Below are 23,835 nucleotides of genomic sequence, written 5' to 3' on the forward strand. Positions count from 1 at the left end.
ATTTATTTTCTTCTTCAGTTAATCGTGGAGATCTCTTCAGTGTCTGAAGAGTCCTTGGGATACTGCATAAAAAGTGGATTTATATCACAACTTCTTGAAGAACTGACTGGTGATGATGTCCTAGTTGGGTAAGTTGATTTGCAGTGAGAATAACAGAAGAAAATATCAAGGGATCTTAGGGAATTTGGTAATGTTTTTTTCTCCCAACTCAGCAGCCATTCAGCAGGGATGGAGACTAACTTAATTTACTGTGACATCTTGTGTTTGCATTAGAGGAACATGCGCAGCCCATCCCTCCGAGGTATACAGCTCCTGAATAGCTGTTGATGCACTGCTTTGTTCTTTTAGACACCGACCTTGGACTGTCCTGATTTTATTTTTGGATTCAGAAAAACAACTTTAGCTCACCAAGCATTGGTAACAAATATACTGCTTTAACTTGGCCTCGACCTTTACAGTGTCTTCCAGGCGTTGTCCTAAAATATTGCTGTAGCAATATGAGTCACTCTAATACCACCACTGGGTCTGGGCACCCAACAGCACAGCTTGCCACAAGCTACTACTAAACAAAACAGAGTGCACGTGCTGCTATCTAGTTATTTGCCTTGATTTTTTTGGGCTAAAACATCTGACTTAGAACCAATGTTTTATGTGCAAAATAGTCACTTTTTATTTGAGTTTATTTTATATCAATTATTCAATTTTGACTTATTTGGAAAATAAATTATACCAATTTTATCATTTACGACCTTCTGTACAACACAAACCTATTTACAACAATATATGACAACTTATTATCATTCAAACAACAAGCATAACACTTCCATACAAAACAACAATTTGTTACAAAACAAACAAACAATAAAAAATATAACAATTATTTTCAGTTGGAGCAACAAATTCTCACAACAAAGCCATATGCATTTTCTAAAAAGAAAGAGATTAATTCTATTTTTGTGTGTCTTAGAAATTTTCAGGCTTTTTCAGTCAGTAGCAATATGAGTAGCAAAAATCAGCGACATCCATACCTGCCTCTTCCATGACCACTAGCCCACACGCTAATGGCCTAGCACAAATGACAGCGTAGGGACTTTGGAAGGAAATAAGCAGCTGACTCACACTTTTACCTCTGATCCCTGAAGTAAAGATCTCATACTCTTTCACAAGACCTACCATGCACAAACGAGAATACCAGCAAGAGGTTAAAAGATAATAAATGGACATGGACCCTTCACATTGAAATAAATAGTAATCTCCCTGCAAGTTTATGCTTCGAAAAAAGAACAGAACAAAACTCTCATTGTCATCATTTTTAAAAATGTAAATAATTGGTGCACCTCAGAGTTTTCCGCGTTTATAGAGTAAGCAACAGAGGCCAGACCGGTATTAATCAGATGTACCAATAGCTACAACGGTAGGAGCTGCAAATGGGTGAACGGCAGAGTTCCCTGCTTACTTCGAGTGAGTAGCTGTGATTATGGGTGGCTCTTCCAGAAACCGAAAGATTAGGAAAGCCCACCAACAAATGAAGTCAGCCAATCTTGTAATCTAGTTCCTAAGACAATTCAATTTCCTACGGTATGAAGCATTTTTACTAATGCCTCCTCGCCCGAGTAGCCCAATGAAGTCCCTCCAGCCAAAAGGTTTGAGTTTGAAACCCATCGACATCCAGAGGAGCAAGAGATTCAGACATAAAGTGAGTCGCAAAAGACTGTTCTGAGAACCACATTTTATACAACAGAGGAGGCCCCTGTTCAAATATAGTCCTCACCTTGACTACAGAAGATTAAGGGTGGAGCATCTAATAAGTTATAATGCTGCCCCAACTGGGCTTTCTTAGAAATAATGGATTGGTGGCTTTAAACCACAGTGCATTTCTTATAGAAACCATAGTATTTAATTTTGAGTAGAGATATATAAACACACACATTTGTTTATTTTGGTGTAGCCATACTCACTGTTATGTACCACAGTTTGTTATTGGAACATTTTTAGCACACATTATCTGACAATGCTATATCATGTAAGTAATTGGCAAATGTACTCTGATCTATGTTCTGAAATTGATTAAATAGAACAACATAAACATGAGTTGGCAAAGCCAAAAGGTCTCATTTATGTGAGCTATTGGCTTTGCCAATGTCTTTTAGCCATGTTGTACAGTAGCGTGGCTGCTGTTTAGCATGACTGAAGGTTTGTGGCGGGATCATAGTAGAGTGGCATAGAATGGTGGGAGTGGAGTGTCATTGAATGGAGTAGATGAGAGTGGCGCACAGTAGAGTAGGGTGAAGTGACACATTCTAGAATGGAGTGGCACAGAATGCCCTTTTGTAAAGTAGAATAGCATAGAGTAGTACATTGTGTGAGTAACTAAAGTGTCATTTGAGACGGCAGATAGGCTGAAAGCAACATAAATAATCTGTATGCTTGTGTTAAAAGTCGAAAAGCACCTTGCATATCCAAGAATAATACTGAGACGCTTATAAAAGAATAGCTGCAAATAGCTTGCAAAAAAATGCAAAAAGCTGGGGAAGAATACATGTACTTGGTCCATGCTCCTGGGAGGAGCTAACTCGAGAAAGTAAGGGAAGCCTATGGTAGCTAGCAATCAAAAGATTGCAAATGAGAGAGACAATAAAACCAGCCAGTGTTATATTATGTGCAGGTTGTAAGCCCACTGAATGTTAAACAATACTTCTTGAAGCACAGCACATGCACTGTGTAGGCAGACCTAAAAAGGTCATGCAAAGTGAAGAGATAATCTGCTTGAAAGATGTGTTTGATTCAGGTGTTCCATATTGTTTAAAGTCATTTGAGTACAGAGCCAACTTTTCAATGTTCAAGTTTTATGTGGCCCAGCCTCTTTCAATGCCATTCAAGGGACCAAACCCATCCTTCCTCTTGTCTCACAGCTCATCGAACAGCAAAGGAGGCATCACTACTTCCTCTTCCACTCGTTCTTTCCATTTTCTTCCAACATACAAAGACTAGTGGATCAAAGTAATGCATTGTGGTTGTCCCTTCTCCTGTTTTGCTGGCTGCTGCTCCTTTGATCCTCGAGAATACTGGGTCAATTGTCAGCCCAATAAGATCACATCTCTGCAATCTGAGTTTACCACAAAGTGTGGTGCTTACTGCTCTGAAAAAAGTCTGTTGCAGTTAAAATTAATAAAACTCTTGATCATAAGACCTGGCCAATTTTCAGCTAGAAGCCTCTATGCCCAAGATCCTGCAACGAGTAGTTACCAATTCCAGTCTTTGCTCACGTTCAACTTCTAACCAAATACACACTGCCAGGCAGTCCAATTAAGAGTAAAATCTCAATTCAGTCTTCATAAGTAAATAGCCAGAAGCCACAGGGTGGCTCTTATAAATCAAAATGAATATTTCTCACTTTCTGTCCCAATAACACTCTTTGATTACTTTAACTGTAGTTTTATTTATAAATTGTGGATTTTCCCAAAAATCTCTGCACCCAATCTCTTTAAGCGTTCTCTGTACATGGTCTGTATAAATATTTTGGTTTTTCCATATGCTATTTTCCATTCAGTCTTTATACATATTTTTGTGTAAATATTGAATATTTCATAATTTCTGTGCAAAATTGAATTACATGAATCCCCACCAAGTTAATTCTTGCACCATAACCCCACACTGAAATTCTGGATTAGACTGCACTTTAATTTATTTTCCTGTTGGGACCGTGCAGGCTTTGTAAAGCTGATACAATCCTATAATACACTTTTTTCAACAAACTCCAATGCGTTCTTACGGTCAATACATTTTAGTTACTGAGACCTATTTTTAAGTTGGCAATACTTTGACCTGATTTGACTTAATCTGGAAACCTGGTCATTGGTTCCTACGCTTTTCTAGAATTCTGCTTGAAGATACCTCGGTTTATTATTTCCGTCTACTCATTTCTGTATTTTATTTAGACACACTTTACCATACATCTTCCGTTTCTCATTAAGCACCAGGAAATGCTGGAAATTTACTGGATTTGAGGGGGCTCCTTTCCTGAATCAAGCTACAATTATCACCGAAACCACCCACACCTTCTCTCTCCAGCTCAGTTTAACATTTACTTCGGTCCATTGAAATGTGCTGAGAATCTTTGGAGCAGGCATTCAGATTCAGGCTGATCATACTCGGCTATACATGGGCTTGCCAGGATACAGGACTATCAGTGTAGTGGGAACATCTGGAATTCTCTGCACACTTTTTTGAGCATCCTGCTCTTATAGTTCAGTCACAGGCAGGAGGATACATTTTGAAATGTTTATTAAGTGTATACAGTGCAGGTAATTGCTTACTTAAGTTCATTTTGTATACACCCACCAAATGCTATTGTGTTCAGCACATTTCCATCTGAACTTTCAAAACTGATTTCTAGAGGAACCCAGACTTATTCATACAGTCCATCCCTCGGCCAATATTTGATTTACATGCACAGCATGCCCAGTTCTCTTTCCAAATCATGTTAATCATATTGGAGCCATGGCTATTAGTTATTTTTCTTTATCTAACTCTAGAATTCAAATTTCCTGGATTAATGCGCTCTTCTGCATGGAGGCTGTTTAATAATTTTAACTGCATGGTCAACATTCATCTGGAGCAGCACTTTAGGTCCAGCTGCTCCGCCAGTGAGAAGAAAGTAGTGCAAATGATGCTGTGGCTGGACTTCAATTCTATACTTCTTACTTTCGCTGTAGTTTCAACATGTTGAAAATTTGCTTGAGAAATATGGTTCCAAAAGTGTAAATCTTTTTCAGTCTTAAGCAATCGAGGAGACTGTAGCATTGTGAGACAGCCCAGCATCTTGTAAGAGGGAGTATCAATGTTTAAACTCTGCCTGTGAAGGTAAGTGGATCCAAGACATTGAAATGAAAATGAGCTTTATTCCTTCATGAATACCCTGTAAATCTAATAGTGGCACAGACATCTGTTTTCTTATTTTTCGTAATTATTTTCCGACCAGTTTTTGGAGCTACGTTTTTTTTCTTGCAGTGTCACATGTATCGAAATGGTAACCACATTGGCCTCCACATTTCATGGGCGAAGGTACCTTGCAGAGCAAGGGGTCATTGATAAAATCTCTAACATGATCATCAGTGCGGGGTCTGACCCTTTTTCAGGCTTTTATTTACCAGGTAAGAATTGCAAGCAAACCCTTTTCATGTGCTTGATGAAAGTAACCTGTTGAAATGTTTGAACCGTTTTATATTCGTTGCACTGCTGATACCTTGCAATTACATTTAGTGCACATTCCATGTTATTTTAAGTTAGTCTTCACCACGCTATGTTATCGGAGAAAGAAAAAACATAAAAGCATCTTTTTTTTACAAGTATAAATGAGAACATTAAAAGTGCCAAAAAACAAAAGCTGAGGTTTTTTGTGTCCTTTTTTTTCTTGAAGTCCTGTTAATTGGCCCTAATAGAATAGCATTTAAATTAGCATACATATGTGGATACAAAAGATAGCTAACTGGACCTGCATTGAAGCAAAATAAAACAACAAACTACAAAGTGTTAAATCTGGTTAATGTGAATTAGTCAACTCAGATATCAAATGATTCAGATACTAAAAAGCATTGAAATGGCGAGAAAGCACTAACCAGTGCCCTACGGGCCCTTAAAAGGCATTAGCATGTGGTGTATACAGCAAACTATATCAAACAGTGTGTAGAGGACTGACACAGTGCATACAGAACAGGGTCGGTATGCATAGTAGTGGAATAAGAAATTGGCACAGATGAGAGAGAACTTCTGTAATTTAAACCCTCTAGAGCACTCGTACTAGTTCACCTTATGCTTTGACTCGACACCAAACTAATCCCAGGTTTGGGCCTCCCTCTGAATCTTCAGCTTTTCACACCTTCACACAGCAGCATAATTCTGTGGCCCTTTAACCAAGTTGTGGAGTGCATTTTCATGTTTTGACATTGACATTGTTAACTTTCCTCTGCCATCACACCAACAAAATTAAAATCCTTATTTTTGGAATACCAATCTCAGATGTGTTCCTTGTCAAATGGCCAGTAGACCTGGAGTCTCTTCCTTTGTGAGTCAAAATACCTTGAAGTCTTTGTGTCCTCTTCGATTCAGACATTTATTTGGCACCAAGAACTCAAGCAGTTACCAGAAATGCCCACTACCACCTCTATAACCTAGCTAAAATCTCCTCAGTGCTCCTCATTCTCCAGCGGATCCTCATTGAGGAAGTTGTGCAATCCAGATTTCTTTATTGCTCTAAGTACTTCTCGGTGCCCTACTCAAGACATTGGCTAAACTGTAAATGTTTTAAACCAGAGCTGTTAGACTTCTCTCCGGTCTGGAAAAACATGACTTAATTTATGATAATCAAGCTAAATTAAACATGCTTTCTATTAAACAACAAATCATACTAAACACCATGTGTACCATCTGAAAGTCTACGAAAAAATCATCCAAGTACCTCACTGTCCTCTTCCTTGGCTGCTACAAAACCACTAAGCTCATCGCACACTCATTTACACAAGCTGATCAAAAAGAACATGCGCATCCGGGCATTGACGGATTGGATAACCCCTGTTCTTCCACAGGAGTTAGAACAATTTAAACCCCTAGGGACTCATGAAACTATTAATATTCTGATTTCTATCCGCTCGGGAGCCCCTACCGATCCTTGCCCAGTGTGGATTATAAAGCAAATTCCCGAGGTCATTGGAACTGCTCTTACTCCCTTGCTGAATGCCATATTTAGATCAGGCGCTTTCCCTAAACTATGGAAAAAGGCTATCCTTCCTTTGCTGAAATAACAGACCCTGGATCCCACAGATCCCAATAGCTACAGGCCGATTTCTCGGCTCCCTTTCCCTGCTAAAATATTGGAAAAAACCATGAACACCCAACTCAGTGCGTTTCTCCAGCTCAGCAACTCTCTTGACCCATCTCAGTCTGGGTTCAGAGCATAGCACAGAGTTGGCCCTATTAAAATCTACGAAGGAAATTAGAGAGGCCATGGTTAGGGGTGGTAATGTTGTCCTGATCCTGTTGGATTTGTCGGCAGCTTTTGACACGGTCCATCACGAAGTGTTGATAGACCGTTTGTCTGATATAGGGGTAGGTGGGCGAGCATGGGAACTCCTACAATATTTTTTAGCAGACAGATCAGAAACTGTGGACCTGGATGACAACAAGTCCAAACATTTTTACCTTCCATGTGGGGTGCCACAGGGCTAGTCACTGAGCCCTACTTGTTTAATATCTATGTGGCACCCCTGGCTGGAATCATAAGATCATTTGGCTTCCAACTCACTTCCTATTCTGACGACACTCAAAATGTGATGTCACTGAGGGACCAGAGGGAAAAGGAAACTGGGGCACGGTTCCATGACTGTATGGGGGCCATTTCACGTGGATGTCCGCCAACTGTCTTAAACTAAACTCCAGTAAGACAGAGGTCCAAAAGTTTGGAAATAACCCTTGTGTGTGTACTCCCGACTAGTGGCCTGAGGACCTTGGTGCCTGCCCTATACCCGCTAGGAAAGCAAAAAACCTTGGGGTGTTGTTGGACAATAAACTCCCCAAATAAGTATGGTAGCATCAGCCTGCTTTTTTGTCCCAAGAATTGTAAGGAAAATAAAATTCTTCCTGTCTGAAAATAGCCTCAAGACCGTGATAACGGCCCTCATAATGTCACGCTTGGACTATTGTAATGGCCTATACCTTAATGCCCAAAAACAGCACATCAATCGGCTCCAGCTGGTTCAAAACGCAGCAACAAGACTGCTGTCCGGTACTCCAAAATTTGACTCCGTAAGAGAGGAGCTGAAGAAACTCCACTGGCTCCCAGTGAAACAACAGTTCGTTTCAGAGCACTCTGCACCGTTTTTAAGGCCATCAATGGAGCAGGTCCCAATTTCATTAGACGTAAATTCCAGTGGTCCGTCCCAGGAAGAATGCTACGCTCCACTGGAGCCAAACTAGTTCAAGTCTCCCCTTTTAAAAGAGTCAATTGGAGAGGAATACGTTTTATCAACTGTGCCGCTAGGACATGGAATGAGCTCCCCTTCCATCTTAGAAACGCCCCTGATCTCCTTACTTTCAGAAGGGGTCTGAAGACCTGGCTCTTCTCCCAGTAACATACACCGCCTTTCCAGCAACCAGTGCTTAGCGCAGGACACCTCAGGGTAACCGTGCGCTCTACAAGTGCGAATAACGTAACATAACATCGCCTCAAAATGGCAAAGAAAAAGACTTGGGGCCTGATTTAGAATTGGCGGACAAGTTACTCCGTCACAAAGTTGACTGATATCCCGTCCGCGGAAATATTAATCCCATAATATCCTATGGGATTGATATTTTGGCAGACGAGACATCCATCACCATTGTAACGGAATAACCAGTCCACCGAAATCTAAAACAGGCCCTTGGTGGAAAATGTCTAGCTAGAAACGGAATAGAGCAGCATCTTCCCACCTCCTGCTGATGCACCAACACTAAAGACCTTGATGGACTGTTAAACTTTAGATGTTTTATTTCAGTAATCCATTTATGCTTGCTTTTGTCCAGTCTCTCACTTTTCCTTAGCTCCTTTTCTTGTGCCTTGAGACTAGAACTGTTTCCTGGTATATGCTGCATATAACACATTAATAAATACAATTACAGCTGCAGTCATGCTGCTCTTGAACTACATTTTTCTGAACAATGGATCTTAAAAGCTTGTGTTTTCCATCTGCTAACTTGTTTTCTTGGGCCAGTTAATAAATTCACTCATTACAATAACCAACCTAAGTTTTTATATTTCCCTTGTGGCGTGCAATGCAAATCATGAAGCAAAATAAAATGTATTTTACAGCTTTGAAGTCTTCAGACTTGACCCAAATGAATGCAAATGTTTGATAACCGAAGTCTGTTCATGTGTTAGTTGATACAAATAATAAAGTACTTGACAAAATAATCTAAAGGAACTTTGACTAGTCCAAGTCCTCGCACCAACAACGTTTTCATTCATTTATTTTTCTACAAAAAATCATTTTTATCTACCTCATGCCAAATCATCTACTTTATTCAGGATGGGGTAGCACTTACCCTGTGAGAGAATTAGAACCAAGGGGAGCTATGTATTTATTTATTTATTTATTCATTATTGCAATTTGTAAAGCGCAACGTATGCCCGTGGGCGTCTTGGTGCCTGGATTTCAATTTGAGTCTCTAAGGAAGTGGCAGCCTATCATTAAATGGGAGAGAACGGACTTGTTACTGGTTGAACAACCACGTCTTCAACAATTTGGGGATTGACTTGATCTGATCGTTAATGGAAGAGAGTTCCATAGTCTGGCCGCTGTCACCATAAAGCGTCTGTCTCCCTAGGTGACCGTCCTTGTGCGCGGTACCGCTAGTTGATGCAGCATCATAGATCTTAATTGTCTGGTCGGACGGTAAATGGAAAGCTGCTCTTTGAGGAACTTCGGCCCTTGTTTGTGAATAGCTTTGAAAGTCAAGCAAAGCGTTTTAAATTTAATCCGATTTTTAATTGTTAACCACTGGTAGCTTCTGATTATTTGGCTGATCGGTTTAAATTTAGGGGTCCTGGAGAGTAGTCTTGCTGCCGCGTTCTGAATCATTTGTAATTTGGAGATTACCCGGGCTTGGGCATTGGCTAATAGGCCATTGCAGTAATCTAATGAGGAGAGCACAAGTGTACTCACCACAGTTTTTCCAGCGCTTTCTGAAAGGAAGGGGATTATCGTTTTTATAAGCCTAAGTTTATGAAATGCGTTGGTCACTGTTTGATTTGCATGTGCAACAAAATTAAGCTACTCATCAAAGACAATTCCCAAATTTCTGACCCTTGGGACTGGCATTGGTAAGGCTCCCAAAGATGGAGGCCACATACATAAATGTATGTGGTATTTATATTACCAAACTTAGTCGAACGTGAGCAAAGAGCTATGTAAATAAATTCTTATGTTACTTAATCACCACCTCTTAAGTGTGAAATATGTAAGCAAATGCTAATCTTACTCTCCTCTAACTTTAATAGAATGTACACTTTCCTATGCCTTCATATAGATAATCTGTATTCTTTTGTAGGCATTGTTATGCTAGGTTTTCTGTCCCTCTCAAAGCGATCTGATTGATGGACTGAAAGTTGAGTTCTTAAAACACAGACTCTCTAAAAGAGTTCCTAGTTTTCATTTGGTCTTCCACTAGATGGTGGTGGCCATGGAACCTCTAGCTAAGTGCGGACTAAACAGGGACTACATCAACTCTCCTCTTTTTATCTTGATTAGACCATAATCCCTTGACCAACTCTGTCCTAGCATTAATAACATTATGAGGGGAAGTGGAACTGTATGTTCCATAACAACTGGTAAATCAAATAGTTTTCTGTAGCTGTATTACAAATAGTATGGCAAGCTGACATCACCGATCTGTAAAGACTCCTTATTCTGTAACCACTATATTAGAAATTCAGAATGTGTACTGATGGGCTGCAAAGGTCCAAAGATCCCTTTCCACAGATAAAACAGCCCATATGTTCTGAGTTGATTTGTATGACTTGCAGATTCTTGGAGCCCAAATTCCCTGCTGATCAGAGCAGCCTTTTTTAAAGGCATGGATACCCCTTTGTTTATGGAAATGCTCCAGTGTACAATGTTATTAGACAGTGTCCCTCCAACACCAGTGGATAGGGGTGGCCTGTGGAACTCAAAAGTAGGTCCACTCCCACCTGGTGTAAGGCTCTACGCATAATAAACAAAACGCACATTACAACCCTGTTCTTCCAAACAATAATTGCCTGTTCCTACTGCCTCCTTGTCATGTCTGACAGAAACATCGTGGAATTTTAGTATTGGACTTGGAGACCAAGAAGTCTGTGTGACAAACCCATTTAGATGGACGGCCCTTGAATGATTACAGGGGCTGCACCCAGAGACTGTTTGCAAGGTATTATCAGTTTCAGATACCTAATTCGTTGGTGAGCACGGGCAGATATCCCACTCAGATGAAATTTGTACTGAAAGTTGGAAATGGAAAATAAATCTTTTCTGTATATTCAACAGCCGTAGACCTCAGTATTTCTGTGTGATTGATCAACCTGACTGCTGAAATGTTGTCCAACCATGAGCAGATACAGGGCCAAACTGTCTAGGCAAGCATTTTGCATAAAGAATCTGAAAAGAGTTGCAAATGGTTGATGTCTCCAGTTCCTGAGCAGGTCATATGCTCTCCGGTGGACTCAGCACCACAAGTTTTCAATGACCATAATCCAGCAGTGGACTCAAAAGTACTCTACCATTCCATGTCTTCATGTCATTCAGTCACCAGCTGATTTTCTGACCAAGCCTTTATTGATAGAACCTTTTAAGCATCTACATGCTCTTGTGCTTGAGTTAGACTGACCTTCCTCCGTATGGCACATATGATCTTAGGGTGCTTAAGATAAAACTGGGCTCCAATTGAAGGAGAATGCCTGAAACTATATCTGGCGACTTGTGATCTCAGAGGATTTCTCTCGATTTATAAAGAAGCTCAAGTGTTGCAAGAGGCTTATTACCATCTGAATGTGTCCTAGGCCGTTTTCTCCTGTTAAATGAAAATCTTGTAATTCAGACGCATAATGTTGCAAATCTCTCTGGCTCTGACAGATGCAGTCACTGGCATCAGTAAGTTGATTAAAACCATGGGATAGGGGAAAGGCTGTAAAAAAAGGGAACTGAACTGTAGGAATTATGATGTGGAAAAATATTGACCTATTAATAAGTCTTTTAAGCCGAGCTTCACCCACTAGTACCCAGAGAGAAGATGATCAGTAGAAGTGGTATACGTTTTATCCTGACGTGCCGGTAGACCATACAGCTGTTGAACCAACCAAGAGAGCTGGAACAGCATCACAGAAGAGGTGTGTGGTTATACCCTCTCTGTACTCCATCCTGGATACACCAGCAGCTTGCCGAAAGCCATCAAGAACCTCAACAACTGGATCACAGCATGCACCAACACCCGGGCTCCCCTCAAGTGCAACCCAACTGCAAGAGCCCGAACACAGGCCAGCTGGTACATAAAGAAACTCAGACTAACGAAACGGCACTGCAAGCAACTGGAGTGAAAATTGAGATCATGTCAAGACGCCAAAGATAACGACATCTTCAAATCAGCCCTAAAACGCTACCACCATCAGATACGGAACACGAAGCGCAAACCTCTTGCAGATCACATCAACACCGGCACTGACCGCAGCAAGGAACCTTTTGCCAACATCAAAGATTTCAACGTGCCTCCTGCCAGCTCTAGAAGAATCACCCCCTCATAAGACAAGCGCTTGAAATTCTTCTGTAACAAAATCACCTCCTTATGTAGGAACTTCTACCCTTCACCGTCGCAACTCAACTTCCCATCACAGCAGAAGAACAACATCACCGCTGTCGCAATTGCTGCTACCATGAAGACCATCCACTCGGCGGTTGGGGGTGAGGGTGTGCGACTGTACCCTTGCCCCCTCCTCACATTAAGCAAAGCACTCATACCAATCAGTGAAGTACTAACACCCTCATCCTCAGCACCTCCATCGACTCGGCCACATTCCCAGACACCTGGAAACACACCGTCATGCCCCTGCTTAGGAACCCATCCAACGCTTTCCAACTACAGATCTATCTCCCTCCTACCATACATGGCAAAGGTCTCAGAGAAACTAATCAACGACTCCTCAGCTACAACTAGTTCCTCAATGCTAAGGAGTCCGGATTCGGGCCCAACCACAATCCAGAAAGCGCACTCATCGCCGCCACAGATGACATCCGCATGCTCCTTTACTGAAGAGACACGGCAGTCCAAATTCTCCTGGACCTCTCTGCAGCATTTGGCACGGTCTCGCACCTCATCCAAATCGCGTGCTTGTATGAGATTGATATCCAAGGACCCCATCCACGCAAAGAACCTCTGAATAATCATCACCTGCAAACTGGATCTGACTGGACAAGTCAGAGCTGCCACTACATCCTGGTTCCACACCCTGAAGATGCTGAGTAAGATCTTAAAATAGCTTCCAAGCAACACTAGAAAAACTTGCACTTATGCCCTAGTTACCATAAAGTTGGACTACGGGAACACCCTCTATGCTGGTGTAACCAAGCATCTCCATAGAAAACTACAAGCCATCCAGAACTTTGGAGCCAGACTCCTCCTCAGCCTCCCACTTCTCAATAACCCCACGCTCACATTTCAGATCACACACACACACCCCCACCTCCCCAATCTCCCAGGCCCTACGGATCTGAGCAGTCGTATCTCCTTCCACCAACCACCTCCTCACCTCGGGACTCCTCCTCGCTCACATTCCACTCTTATACAGGACAAGATCAAGAGACCGGACATTCTTTGAAATTGGTACTAAAGTGTGCAACTCTCTCCTGTTGAATCCCCTAGAAGCTGAATACCTGTGGTGTGGTGCAGCGGCCAGGGTGGCTGACTCCGGAACACAGGGGCTCACGGTTCGATCTCCGGCGCGGGTGACAGGTTAGCCCAGCACCTTGTGACACTGGTTAATAGCTCGCTTAATCTTCCCGATGGCCCCCAGCGGGACACCTCTCCGGAGGTAGCTGTGTGCTTTACAAATGCTGTTTTTTCATTAACCAACCTATCCTAGGCATACACACCGGCTTCAGGCCAGGATACATAGTAAATTGCTTGTGTGTTTCCTTGTTTTCTATAGCGTAATTAAGGACTTGGGTGTGGTTCTCATATCTGACTGAACCTCCGCTCCTTCACCAGAGGGACTGTCTTGTTCAAGAGCTTATCTGGGCAGGGTTACCAGAACACATCTGTTCTCTTAGCTTATTTGGAGTGGGAGTTGATAATTCTGGGGTAGAACACTGAGGTCCCTGTAATCTTCCTGTAAGTGTCTGGGTTTGGGCATTCAGCATAACGTGCACCCATGCGTCTCTGGCTCAGAGCTTACACAGTCTCTTCAGTAAGAAAATAGGTGGAGAGCAGTGGTTAGATGTCTCCCAACTCCTTATACTCTTCGAGACCTTTGGGCCAGGCTCAGGCTCATCGGATCCCACAATGTTGTTGTCCAGGTGCTGAGTTGTGTGTTCTTGCCACATCCTCACTCGGGAGTCCTTATCTAAGTGGATGGCAAGTTTATCTTTATTCCTACCAAAGCTAATAGTACTCATTAGAACCTCCTAACGAGCGCTTCCTGGACTTGGGAAAGCAAGGGGGAGGTGGAGACTCGAAGATCATTTACTTCTATAGGATTTTTAGGTAGTTCTTCTTGACCTTGTCTTGTCTCAAACCTCCTGCTGTCAGTCTTACTTCTGGAGCCAGCACCTGAGGTTCCTGACATATTGGATATGGATCTAATAACTCCACAAGGCAGAGTCATTAGACTGAATGAAAGAAGCCGCAATGTCACAGACTAACTTGTTGCTCTAAATCATAGATTGCTGTGTGGTTTGCATTGTATGTCGTGTTTAGGACCAAGGTGGTTAGTCCTGTGACCAGAGTGAGCTGTCACACTGCAGTTCACACGCCTTTCGACAGGTATCTTGTGCCTCGCAACTAAAGACATTAGTTAAATAATTCAAGAACATTAAAGCGATCTAGCATGCCAAGACAGTTGCCAGTATCCCAAAGTTAGAAAGAACTATGCTACCTTACTAACTGCTGTAGTGGAAAGAAAAGTAACGTGTAAGAAGGAAGAGAGGAAAGAAGGATTTGAAACAGATGATTAGCTGATTTGGTAAAGTTTTTGTTGATTCAGACAACCGATATTCCGAAGACTGATCAGAAATGTAGTATGAAGTTATTGTGCTTTTGTTGTTGAGTTGTACGATTAGAAGATGAAGCATTCGAACCTCTAGTTGTGGCATAGTTTGCCTTTCCTCCCCACATCCTTTTGTCGTTTCTTTCCTCTGGAACATGTTGTCACATGTATGCCTCCTCTCATTGATTAGTCGGTCTTCCCCCGATGGTATTACCTCCCCCATATGGACTTAGTGATTGTAATTCAGCTGTGATGAGAGTAAAGAGGCCACCTCGCTGCTTTATCTATCATCATACGATAGCCAAATTGTTAATTCTTATGTTCTGGATGACTGCCCTTATTATCAATGTAGACCTGGTGTTGCTCTCTGTAATATTCATGGTCCCTGTTGTACACCCGCTTATCTTCCCAGATGCTAAAATGCACCCCAGCTGAAGGTGTGGCCACCCTGGCAATCTTTTCACATCTCCTATCGGATAAATATGTCTCTCTTCACCTAATGCTGCCACCAGATAGTTTATTGATGTATATGGTCGCAACCTGCCAAGATGCGTAATAAACATTAATTATGTTGATTGATGTGCATTTTCTCTCTCAGAACCTCCCTTTTCATGCACTCTTCCTCCCCCCCCCACACACACAGAAAACCCTCCCGTAGTCCTCCCAAACCATAGCTTATTGTCTCGTGTTTCTGTTAAGCATGAACTAATTGCTTTCAACAGGTTTGGTGAAGTTTTTTGGAAACCTAGCGATCCTGGACAGCCCCCAGCAGATTTGTGAGCGATATCCTGCCTTTGTTGACAAAGTCCTTGAGATGGCAGAAGGTCACGATGTTACCATGATAGGCGTGGCTGTGGACACACTTGCGATTTTGGGTTCAAACGTTGAAGGAAAGCAGGTCTTGCAGAAAACAGGTTAGTGCTCTTTTTGTTTGTTTCGCTTAGCACTGGACCATAATATTAAACTTGCACGTACCATTTAGATACACGGTTGTGTTTATTTATTGCTCACATGATCCCTTTACTTAATTTTCTTTTTGATAGTTTTTAATCTCTAAAGATAAGTTTTTTTTCTCTCTGATTGCTGTGAAGATGGAATTTATCACTTTATAAAAATGAGGAAGTCGCATGTCACAGAGGTTTTCTTGCGCTTAACTGTCTCTTGGGTGACCAGCAAAATATTTATATTTGAAACTCACGCACTGGGATTCACAGCATTGGAATGAGTGAAGCTGTACAAACGAATTGATTTCATGAAACAAAAGCATGGGTAGATGCTTCACAATGGCTGACCTGCTCCAAAATAATCAGTTACTGGACAATTATGTTATGTTATGTTAATTATCATTTCTATAGCGCACGGCTACTCCGATGGAGTGTCCCGGCGCTTTTAATTAGGCGGCTCATAACCAAGAAAACATAACACAGTTACAAACGAGAGGGAGCAGAAAGCAAACATCAGAGATAAAAATTAGAGAGTAAAAAGCCACGTTTTGAGGCCCTTTCTAAAAGATATAAAATTGGAGGTGCAACGTAAGGCCAATGGTAGGGCGTTCCAGAGCTGTGGGGCCCTGAGCCTAAAGGAGCGCCCACCAATTCGGGCTTTCTTTATTCGTGGAACCGTCGCGAGGAACAAAGATTCCGGCGCAGAGCACGGGCCGGGCGATAAAAAGTCAACCTGCGCTGAAGGTATTTTGCACCAGAACCAAAAAGTGCTTTATGAGCCAGTGTCAATGTTTTGAAAACTATCCGTTTCCGGATAGGCAGCCAATGAAGCGACTGCAGAAGACCGGACACTCTAGCTCTCCTATGAAGGCCAAAGATAGCGCGCGCAGCAGAGTTCTGCACCACTTGCAGCCTTTGCACAAGATATTCTGGAAGGCCCAGATAAAGGACGTTGGAATAATCCAATCTGGAGCCAATTAAGGCCTGCACCGTGATCCTCCTATTTTCTTCCGAGAGCAGGGGAAGAAACTTCCGGAGCATCTTGAGAATGCCAAAACATGTGCCAGCAAGACCCAGGATCTGAGACCTCATCGTCAGACCGTTATCGATCTTAATCCCCAAGTTTTTAGCCCGCTGGGACGCATGAGCTGGGGGGGAACATATCCTTTGGCCACCATGCATGCCATTCAGGGTCCGCGGCACAACCAAAAAACAGTACCTCGGACTTATCCGAGTTACATTTGAGGCTGTTCAGATGAAACCACCTGAAAACAGCCCCCAGGCACTCTCGAATACTTTCTCCGTCAAAGTCCTCACCTCTCTTGCTCATAAAGAGGAGCTGGGTATCGTCGGCGTAAGAAACGATCTGGGCTCCGAAAGACTCCGCCAGTGCCGCCAAAGGAGTCATAAAGATGTTAAAAAAAAGTCGGGCTCAACACAGAGCCCTGCGGAACCCCGACTCCCAAAGGCGGCATCTCAGCAGAGCTTGGAGAGGCCCAGACCGTTTGACGACGGCCCGCTAGAAAGGACGAAAACCAGCTGAGTACCGTCCCCCTCAGACCGATGTCATAAAGTCTGACGAGGAGCCCCTCATGGGGGACAGTATCGAAAGCCGCCAAGTCAAGCATAACAAGCATGACTTTGCCGCCTGAATCCAGAGCCTCCTTAATGACTTCTGACACCTCCAACAACGCTGTCTCAGTACTGAGGTTGGGGCAGAAGCCAGACTGGGAGGAGTGCAGCAAGCCGTTGGTCTCCAAAAAGTCAGAGAGCACGCTATGCACCAATTATTCATCAAGTCACAAGTCTGTGTTTAGAGCAAGGGTGCAGGATTTCTTACCTAAATGGGGAAAGGTTCTTGCTACGAGTTGTTTTATCCAAAGCCATCAAACACCACACCTACCCCAAGAGTAATGCTGGTGCAAGATTTTATTAAATTGTGGTAAAATGCATGAACTTACGAAGGAAGAGATGAAAAAGCTTTAGAAAACATAACAGCTGGTGTACTCTCAATACCTTCCAGATTAAGACCTTGAGATTCAGGCTATGATGGAGCTGGTAAAACTAAGTATACATAGTCAAAGATGGTTCTTAAGGAATTAAGCCTCCAGGCATGAAGTGCCAAGCTTCTCCAGAAAGCTCTCATCTGGACAAACAGACGTTTCATGGTGGATAAAGATCCCTGCAAATGTCCGGGGCTCCACATCAGTCTCAAATCTGTTGAATGTTTTTGGCAATGACATTACAATGAATGCAGTTATCTGAGTTTGTAGTGTAGCTCCTATTTTCCCAATAGGCTCTGCGCATTGGAATAGTACCTACAGCAGTAAAGGCCTAGACCAGACGTTAACTAGGTCTACTACTGTCGATACTAGACTTAATTTTTGGGTTTGCCAGCTAAGCTCAGAGTTCGCTAGAAACTTTCTCGAATGTTCAAGGAAGGAATTAACTCCCCTGATTAGACAAGAAGGGATTTAGTTTCTGACAACCATAGAACATGACAACGTTGCTCTCCCCTAATCAAGAGTCAATCTCGAGAGTCGTGTGAGCACAAGGCAATTATTTTACTCAGTCAGTACGTGCATTCTTAGTCTCATCAGAATGTAGAGAAAAGGAAGAGACGGGCGTGTTCAATAAAAAGGTGTTATTTATTGATCAGTCTCTTTTCTCATACATGAGAAATGGATCGATATTATTGCAATACTTATAGTTAAGTAAAGTGCATACATTAAAAGCAATAGTATAAAATAATACTGTAAAACATTGATATGGTTTCTGAGCCATATGATGTTTAAAATGATTAAAATATATTTACATACACATATACATTTGACTAAACGTACTCAACTGGTGTTTCTAAATACGCCTACCCCGTGTACCTGACCTAAGTCTAATGCGTGGGCGGGAATAGAAAGTTACAGTTTAAGTTAAGTTTGTTTTTGCCAAGTGAATAACTAAAGAATTCTCTGTGAGGGGTTATTCAGTTCTGTACCTGGAATTTAGGATGGATGAGGAATAGTATCTCTTTCTCTGCTCTCGATATTCCAGGCTGCCTGCGAGGGCTGCCCAGAAACGCCGGTGCTGGGTCTCTCGGCTTGAGATAGCAGCGCGTCTCTCAGCGCATCAGGAAGGCGGGGCTGCTGCCAGCGGGGTCTGCTTCTGCTCTCGGCTTCGGCAAGTATGGCTGCTCCGTCTTGTCACCACGCGTGTGTTTGCATAGGGCAAGGTCGGCAATATTTATACCTTAAAGGTGCCGAGATTGACGTAAGGATGGACATAGATACGTCAATAAAGATGTCATACGACTTGCTCGTTAGCACATTCTTTACTAAAGTTCTCTGTGAAATCAAAACAATGGCCGCACGGATTATCCAGGTTGTCATAGGTTTGATTTGTTATGAGAACGTCGTATGCCTTATCAGGGGCTGGAGGAATGTCGCTTGTCTAATTAGATCTCAAGCGTTATGACCTAATCAGATAACACGTTCCTGTGCCGTAGTGTGACTGCGTCAGATAACGGTATCTGCATCATGGGGGTTTTCTTGCCTCATGGGCTGACTGTTAGTTAACTTGATAGTTAGTTTAACCAGAATAGGGTCAGGAATAGGGGGACTGATTCAGAACCTATAGAAATACACGACACCCACTCCACGCTAACTATGGTCATATCTACTAATCTATGCATAGTATAACATAGTACAACATACTATAGAGTATAGTGTATACCTTACCACCCCAAAATACATAAATGCATTTCGAAATTTTCAAATATACTGAAAAACTGCAGTCATATATATTGTATGCACTTAAGCTATGAATTAAATGCAAAAGTAAACACGCATTTTTATGCATTATTGCTTATTGGTATATGAGAAATACACATGAAATGGCTCTTAATATGGCTATACAGAAAGGAAGTTCGAGACCATTTCATCACATAATAAAATATTTGTGAACATACCAGCGAGCAGCTAAAGTCTATAAAGTATCTAAAAATAGAAATTTTAGTTCTCTAGGAATAGTTTCTTACTTTAAGCAGAAGATCAGTGTCCCGGGAAAAAAATATGTAGAAAAATATTTTAAGGGGCTTGCTGAAAAATATTGCTGTCCGTGAGCTGGAGTGAAATTGTTCATGTAACTTTATTTTTAAAGTTGAAGGCCGAATTCAGGGAACGCCGTGTGTGAGTTTACTCAAAAGTCTCTATTTCTGTTCTGGAGAGAACATCATATCATTCAGGCTTTCGAAAAAACTGTCAACAGCTTCATGGGAAAGTTCCACTAAGTCGGAAATAGGGGTAACCATGCATTCGTGCGCATGATTGTCTCCATTGACATTCTGATTCGCATTGCTGACAGAAGGTCGTACCTGTTCGATGTTGCTTTCATCTTGAACTTCACTACTCTTCAATCGTAGTGGTGAAGATTCCAGGAATGCCGTCATCAGGATTGGCAGCCTTTGAGGGCAGCACAAAACGTGAACCTTGGTAGGAACCAACAGTGTATCTGCATCCACTGGCGCATCCGATTGTAGCGTCAGACAGGTGTCTAACACGCATTCTTCTCCGCATAGCAGACACCTTAGTACAGGTAAAACACACCTTTGCCACATTGGTCGAAATGATAGAAACCAAGTCATGTTCAGGTCTCTAAGCCGGGAGAGTCCCAGGATTTTTGATATCCGGTCCCGGTATCCAGTGGCTAGGATCGTATCTTCCATTGTCGCGAGAGTTTGATCTGTGACATGGGTTGCCATAACGAAAAATAAGGACTAGGAATAGGATTCCTGCAATTAGTCCCAGGATCAGGGGAAGTCCGCCAAAAATCGAATGGACGAAATCTGGAAAAATACCCAGTATGGCTTTGAATGGTGTTAATGCCATCGAAAATACTGTCTTAAATACCTTTGAGACCCCAGTGGTATCAGAAATATTTAAGATTTCGCTCAGGATTTCCGCGAAATGTACGGGGGAATTAGTCGATAATAATGTATGTATCTCTGCAGTCGTCCTTGCGACTTGTAGATCATACGTTTCTTTTGATGACGTGAGCCTTGTAGGCGTCTGAAGAAGCACTGTTTTCATTCTGCTTAAAGTATCTATTCGAATAGAAGTAATTTTCAAACTGGGCCATGCCCTTGCCTCCCTGTCTGGAAAGGAGCTGGGGAATAAAGAACGTCCACAGCACTTGACCTTCGCCGTTGTAGTTACTAGATAAGGAGTCCCGGGCATAAGACTGCAACATCTGCGGTCTACAATAAGAATGTAACTCCCATTATAGAGTCTTTGAAAGAATGGTTCTATTTCAGTTGCAGGTGCGCCTTGCTGGTGACATGAAAGGTTGTATGAATTCCCTTCACAGGCTCCATGCAAACTAATTCCGTTACACAGAAGCGTGCCGCTTAGTGACATAGCACAATTGTTGCCACTAAGAAACACTTTCTGTCCTTTATTACTGACACATGCATGTGAATAGGGCAGGTTCCAAGTTGTTTTAAGGTACCCTTTTCCCAATTTCTCGTACATGCCAGCCTGTATATATTTTTGGCAGTATTGAAACCTGAAGGTTGAGATTGGAATATTTATGATTCCGTGGATTATCCATTCACTGACAGGTCGTTCTGACATTGTCAACGGTAATCTTTCTAGTTTTTCAATGCTCAAGATTGTATAATCAGCACCCTTTTGCGCCATACCGATTTGTCTATCAGTAAGGTTAAAGATTTGGAATAGTGACGTTGTGTTGATTAAACGCCAAGGCACATAGCCTGAACGCAGATTTTGTAACGTCCAGCCAAGCTGTACAATGGAACGCAATTGTGACTGACCATGTTGTAATAACAGTAAGTCTTGCGATAATATATCGATTGCTGAAGACACAATGCTGTCCAATGAAAAAATTCTGGAGGACAGAGTCATTAACCCATTGTCCACTACAGAAAGTGATTTTTCCAAATTAATACTGTCAATTTCCCGTATTCTTTCTGCTGTCTCAATTTGAGTAACCTTCCAGGCCTCATTGTATGCTGCATATACAGAGGCTGCTATGAAACGCTTTTGACGCTGTTTGCGTGGTCCCAGTATGAAATCACGCAAGTCAGCACCATCAGTAAGTAAAGTTAGGTGTTGCTTAATTTCAGGCAGTGTGGAAGTCTGTAGCCATTGAAGGCATAATTTGCCCACACTGTAGGTTGTTATTATCCCTGGGTGATGTCTTTGGGGATATCTAGGGTCTGGCCTGGTCATTTTGAAACCCTGTGTTTTATTCAGGAATCTATCTTGACAGTTATTTGTATCTGTGGGCCAGATCAACCATTGTTTCCAATCAGGATGTGTTCTGTTTTGGTTTAATATATGGTTTACGTCTATCTCTTCATCTGTATCAGAGTTATTGCTAAACATTGTTGGCTTTGGAATAGACGGTTTATTTAAATCTTTGATTTTGGCTAAACCAAGACAGGTGGTTTGTTGAACAGTGTCATTTAAAAATATCATTTGTTCTGGGATCATGCAGGCTCTTAACAAAGCTTCTATACCCTGTACTTGCCATTCTTTTGTACCCCAAACACTTTTCAAATCAACATTTTTGTCCCAATAATCAAATCCAAATGTATTCATTTTTTCAAAGAATGAATCTGAATATATCAATTTTGTGTTGGTTATCATGGTTTTCATCCCTGTCTTGTTTGATAATTTAAAATAAAAAGTTTCAGCATTACTTATGTTAAAACCTGAAAAATATGAATATTTGTCATATACGGTTCTAGAGCTTCCTTTTGGAGGTGTAGCACAATGTTCCCATTGATTATAATTTAAAACATTTCTAGGTTGTGCAGATTTATGCAAAAAATGGTTACCATAATGGTTATAGCAATACATACTATCATAATTTGTAGAACCTTGCAAATAATCATGTTTTGTAAATTTAGCAGACATTACTAAGTCAGACATCATGTTGTTAATGCTTTCGAAGTCCCAATCATCAGCAAATGAGTTTGGTTTTGCAAAATCACTCAATGAGATCTTGATTTGGTGTGGATATTTCAGGATCTCGACCGGACCATAAATTTCATAGTCAGTGTTGTCCCAGGCTACCCCACCAGGTATCGGATTGGCTGTGAAGTTGGCTGAAGAAAGTTCTGAAGAAAGTTCTCTTTTCTCGACGTGTGAAGATGTGTGTGGTTTGAGGATCAAGTTGATGTTCTGACTTGCTGTGTCCATTTTAGCATATTTTCCCTCAATGAAGCGTCCCAAAGTAAATACCATGATGAGCCAAAGTATGAGGATAAATGCACCAAAACCCACCCAAAATTCAATCCATGGAGAAACCAGATATGTTTCTTTCAGATGTTTCAAAAGTTCCTTAGCTTTGTCTTTAAAGGATTTTGATGATGGCTGTGTCTTTGATTCACTGAAGCCGTCAGAGGAATCATCGAAGTTGATGAAGTAACCGGATGCAGTTCTGTCAATTGTTCCAATTGGTTCAGGATTTCTGTTTTTTGCATTTTCACTTGGTACTTCAGTATAGATTGGTGTGTCTCTGCTAAATGTCTTTATTTGGGTTTTCAGAGGTCTGAGTTCTATTGCATTGTTGCATAGTCCTTCTTGTTCTTCTTTAGGCGTTTCAAATGTGATGAGCCTTTTTGTTAGGACCTCTGTGCTGGTAGCAAACCTTGGTGTTCTGCTACTTATTGGGAGTCCACTTGGCCTACTGTTTGTTATCGGCCACATGTTGTGGTTTTACCAGGTCGATGGATACAACTCGGTTCTCCTTTTTTCCAGCAAGTGGCGGTAGTACAACTGATCTTGTCCCGTTGACAGACAAGACAGGAACTGCTTTTCTGTAAGAAGGCCCAAATTCCTTCTTTACCGAGATCTTCTCCCTGACTAGATCCCCGACTTTTGGAATCCAGACAGGTCTTGCTGGGACAGGTGGTGATTCTTCAGTGGTCGTTGGCTGTTGTTTCAACTGTATGTTGCTCAGGTCTTTTCTTGTTTTGTTTAAGTCCTGCAAAATAGCCAAACGGTCTTTGACATCAAAGGTTTTTTCTATTACCACTGAAGTCTGACTATCAAGGTCAGAGATCAACATCCTAGTTCCGAATAATAATTCGTACGGACTGAATCCCTTCAG

The 23,835-nt window shown here is 41.9% G+C and overlaps 1 protein-coding gene across 1 annotated transcript in view; it reads left to right on the forward strand.

Annotated features, from left to right (window-relative positions):
* Positions 1-23,835, forward strand: part of PSMD5 (proteasome 26S subunit, non-ATPase 5) — a 63,795-nt gene that overhangs the window by 20,953 nt on the left and 19,007 nt on the right. Inside the window, exons 5-7 of the mRNA XM_078641881.1 lie at positions 19-128; positions 5,011-5,153; positions 15,484-15,675. Of these exons, the coding sequence (XP_078498007.1) occupies positions 19-128; positions 5,011-5,153; positions 15,484-15,675 (445 nt within the window). The remainder of the gene's footprint in view (positions 1-18; positions 129-5,010; positions 5,154-15,483; positions 15,676-23,835) is intronic.

Source organism: Lissotriton helveticus, chromosome 5_1 (assembly GCF_964261635.1).
Source record: "Lissotriton helveticus chromosome 5_1, aLisHel1.1, whole genome shotgun sequence".
Lineage (NCBI taxonomy): Eukaryota > Metazoa > Chordata > Amphibia > Caudata > Salamandridae > Lissotriton > Lissotriton helveticus.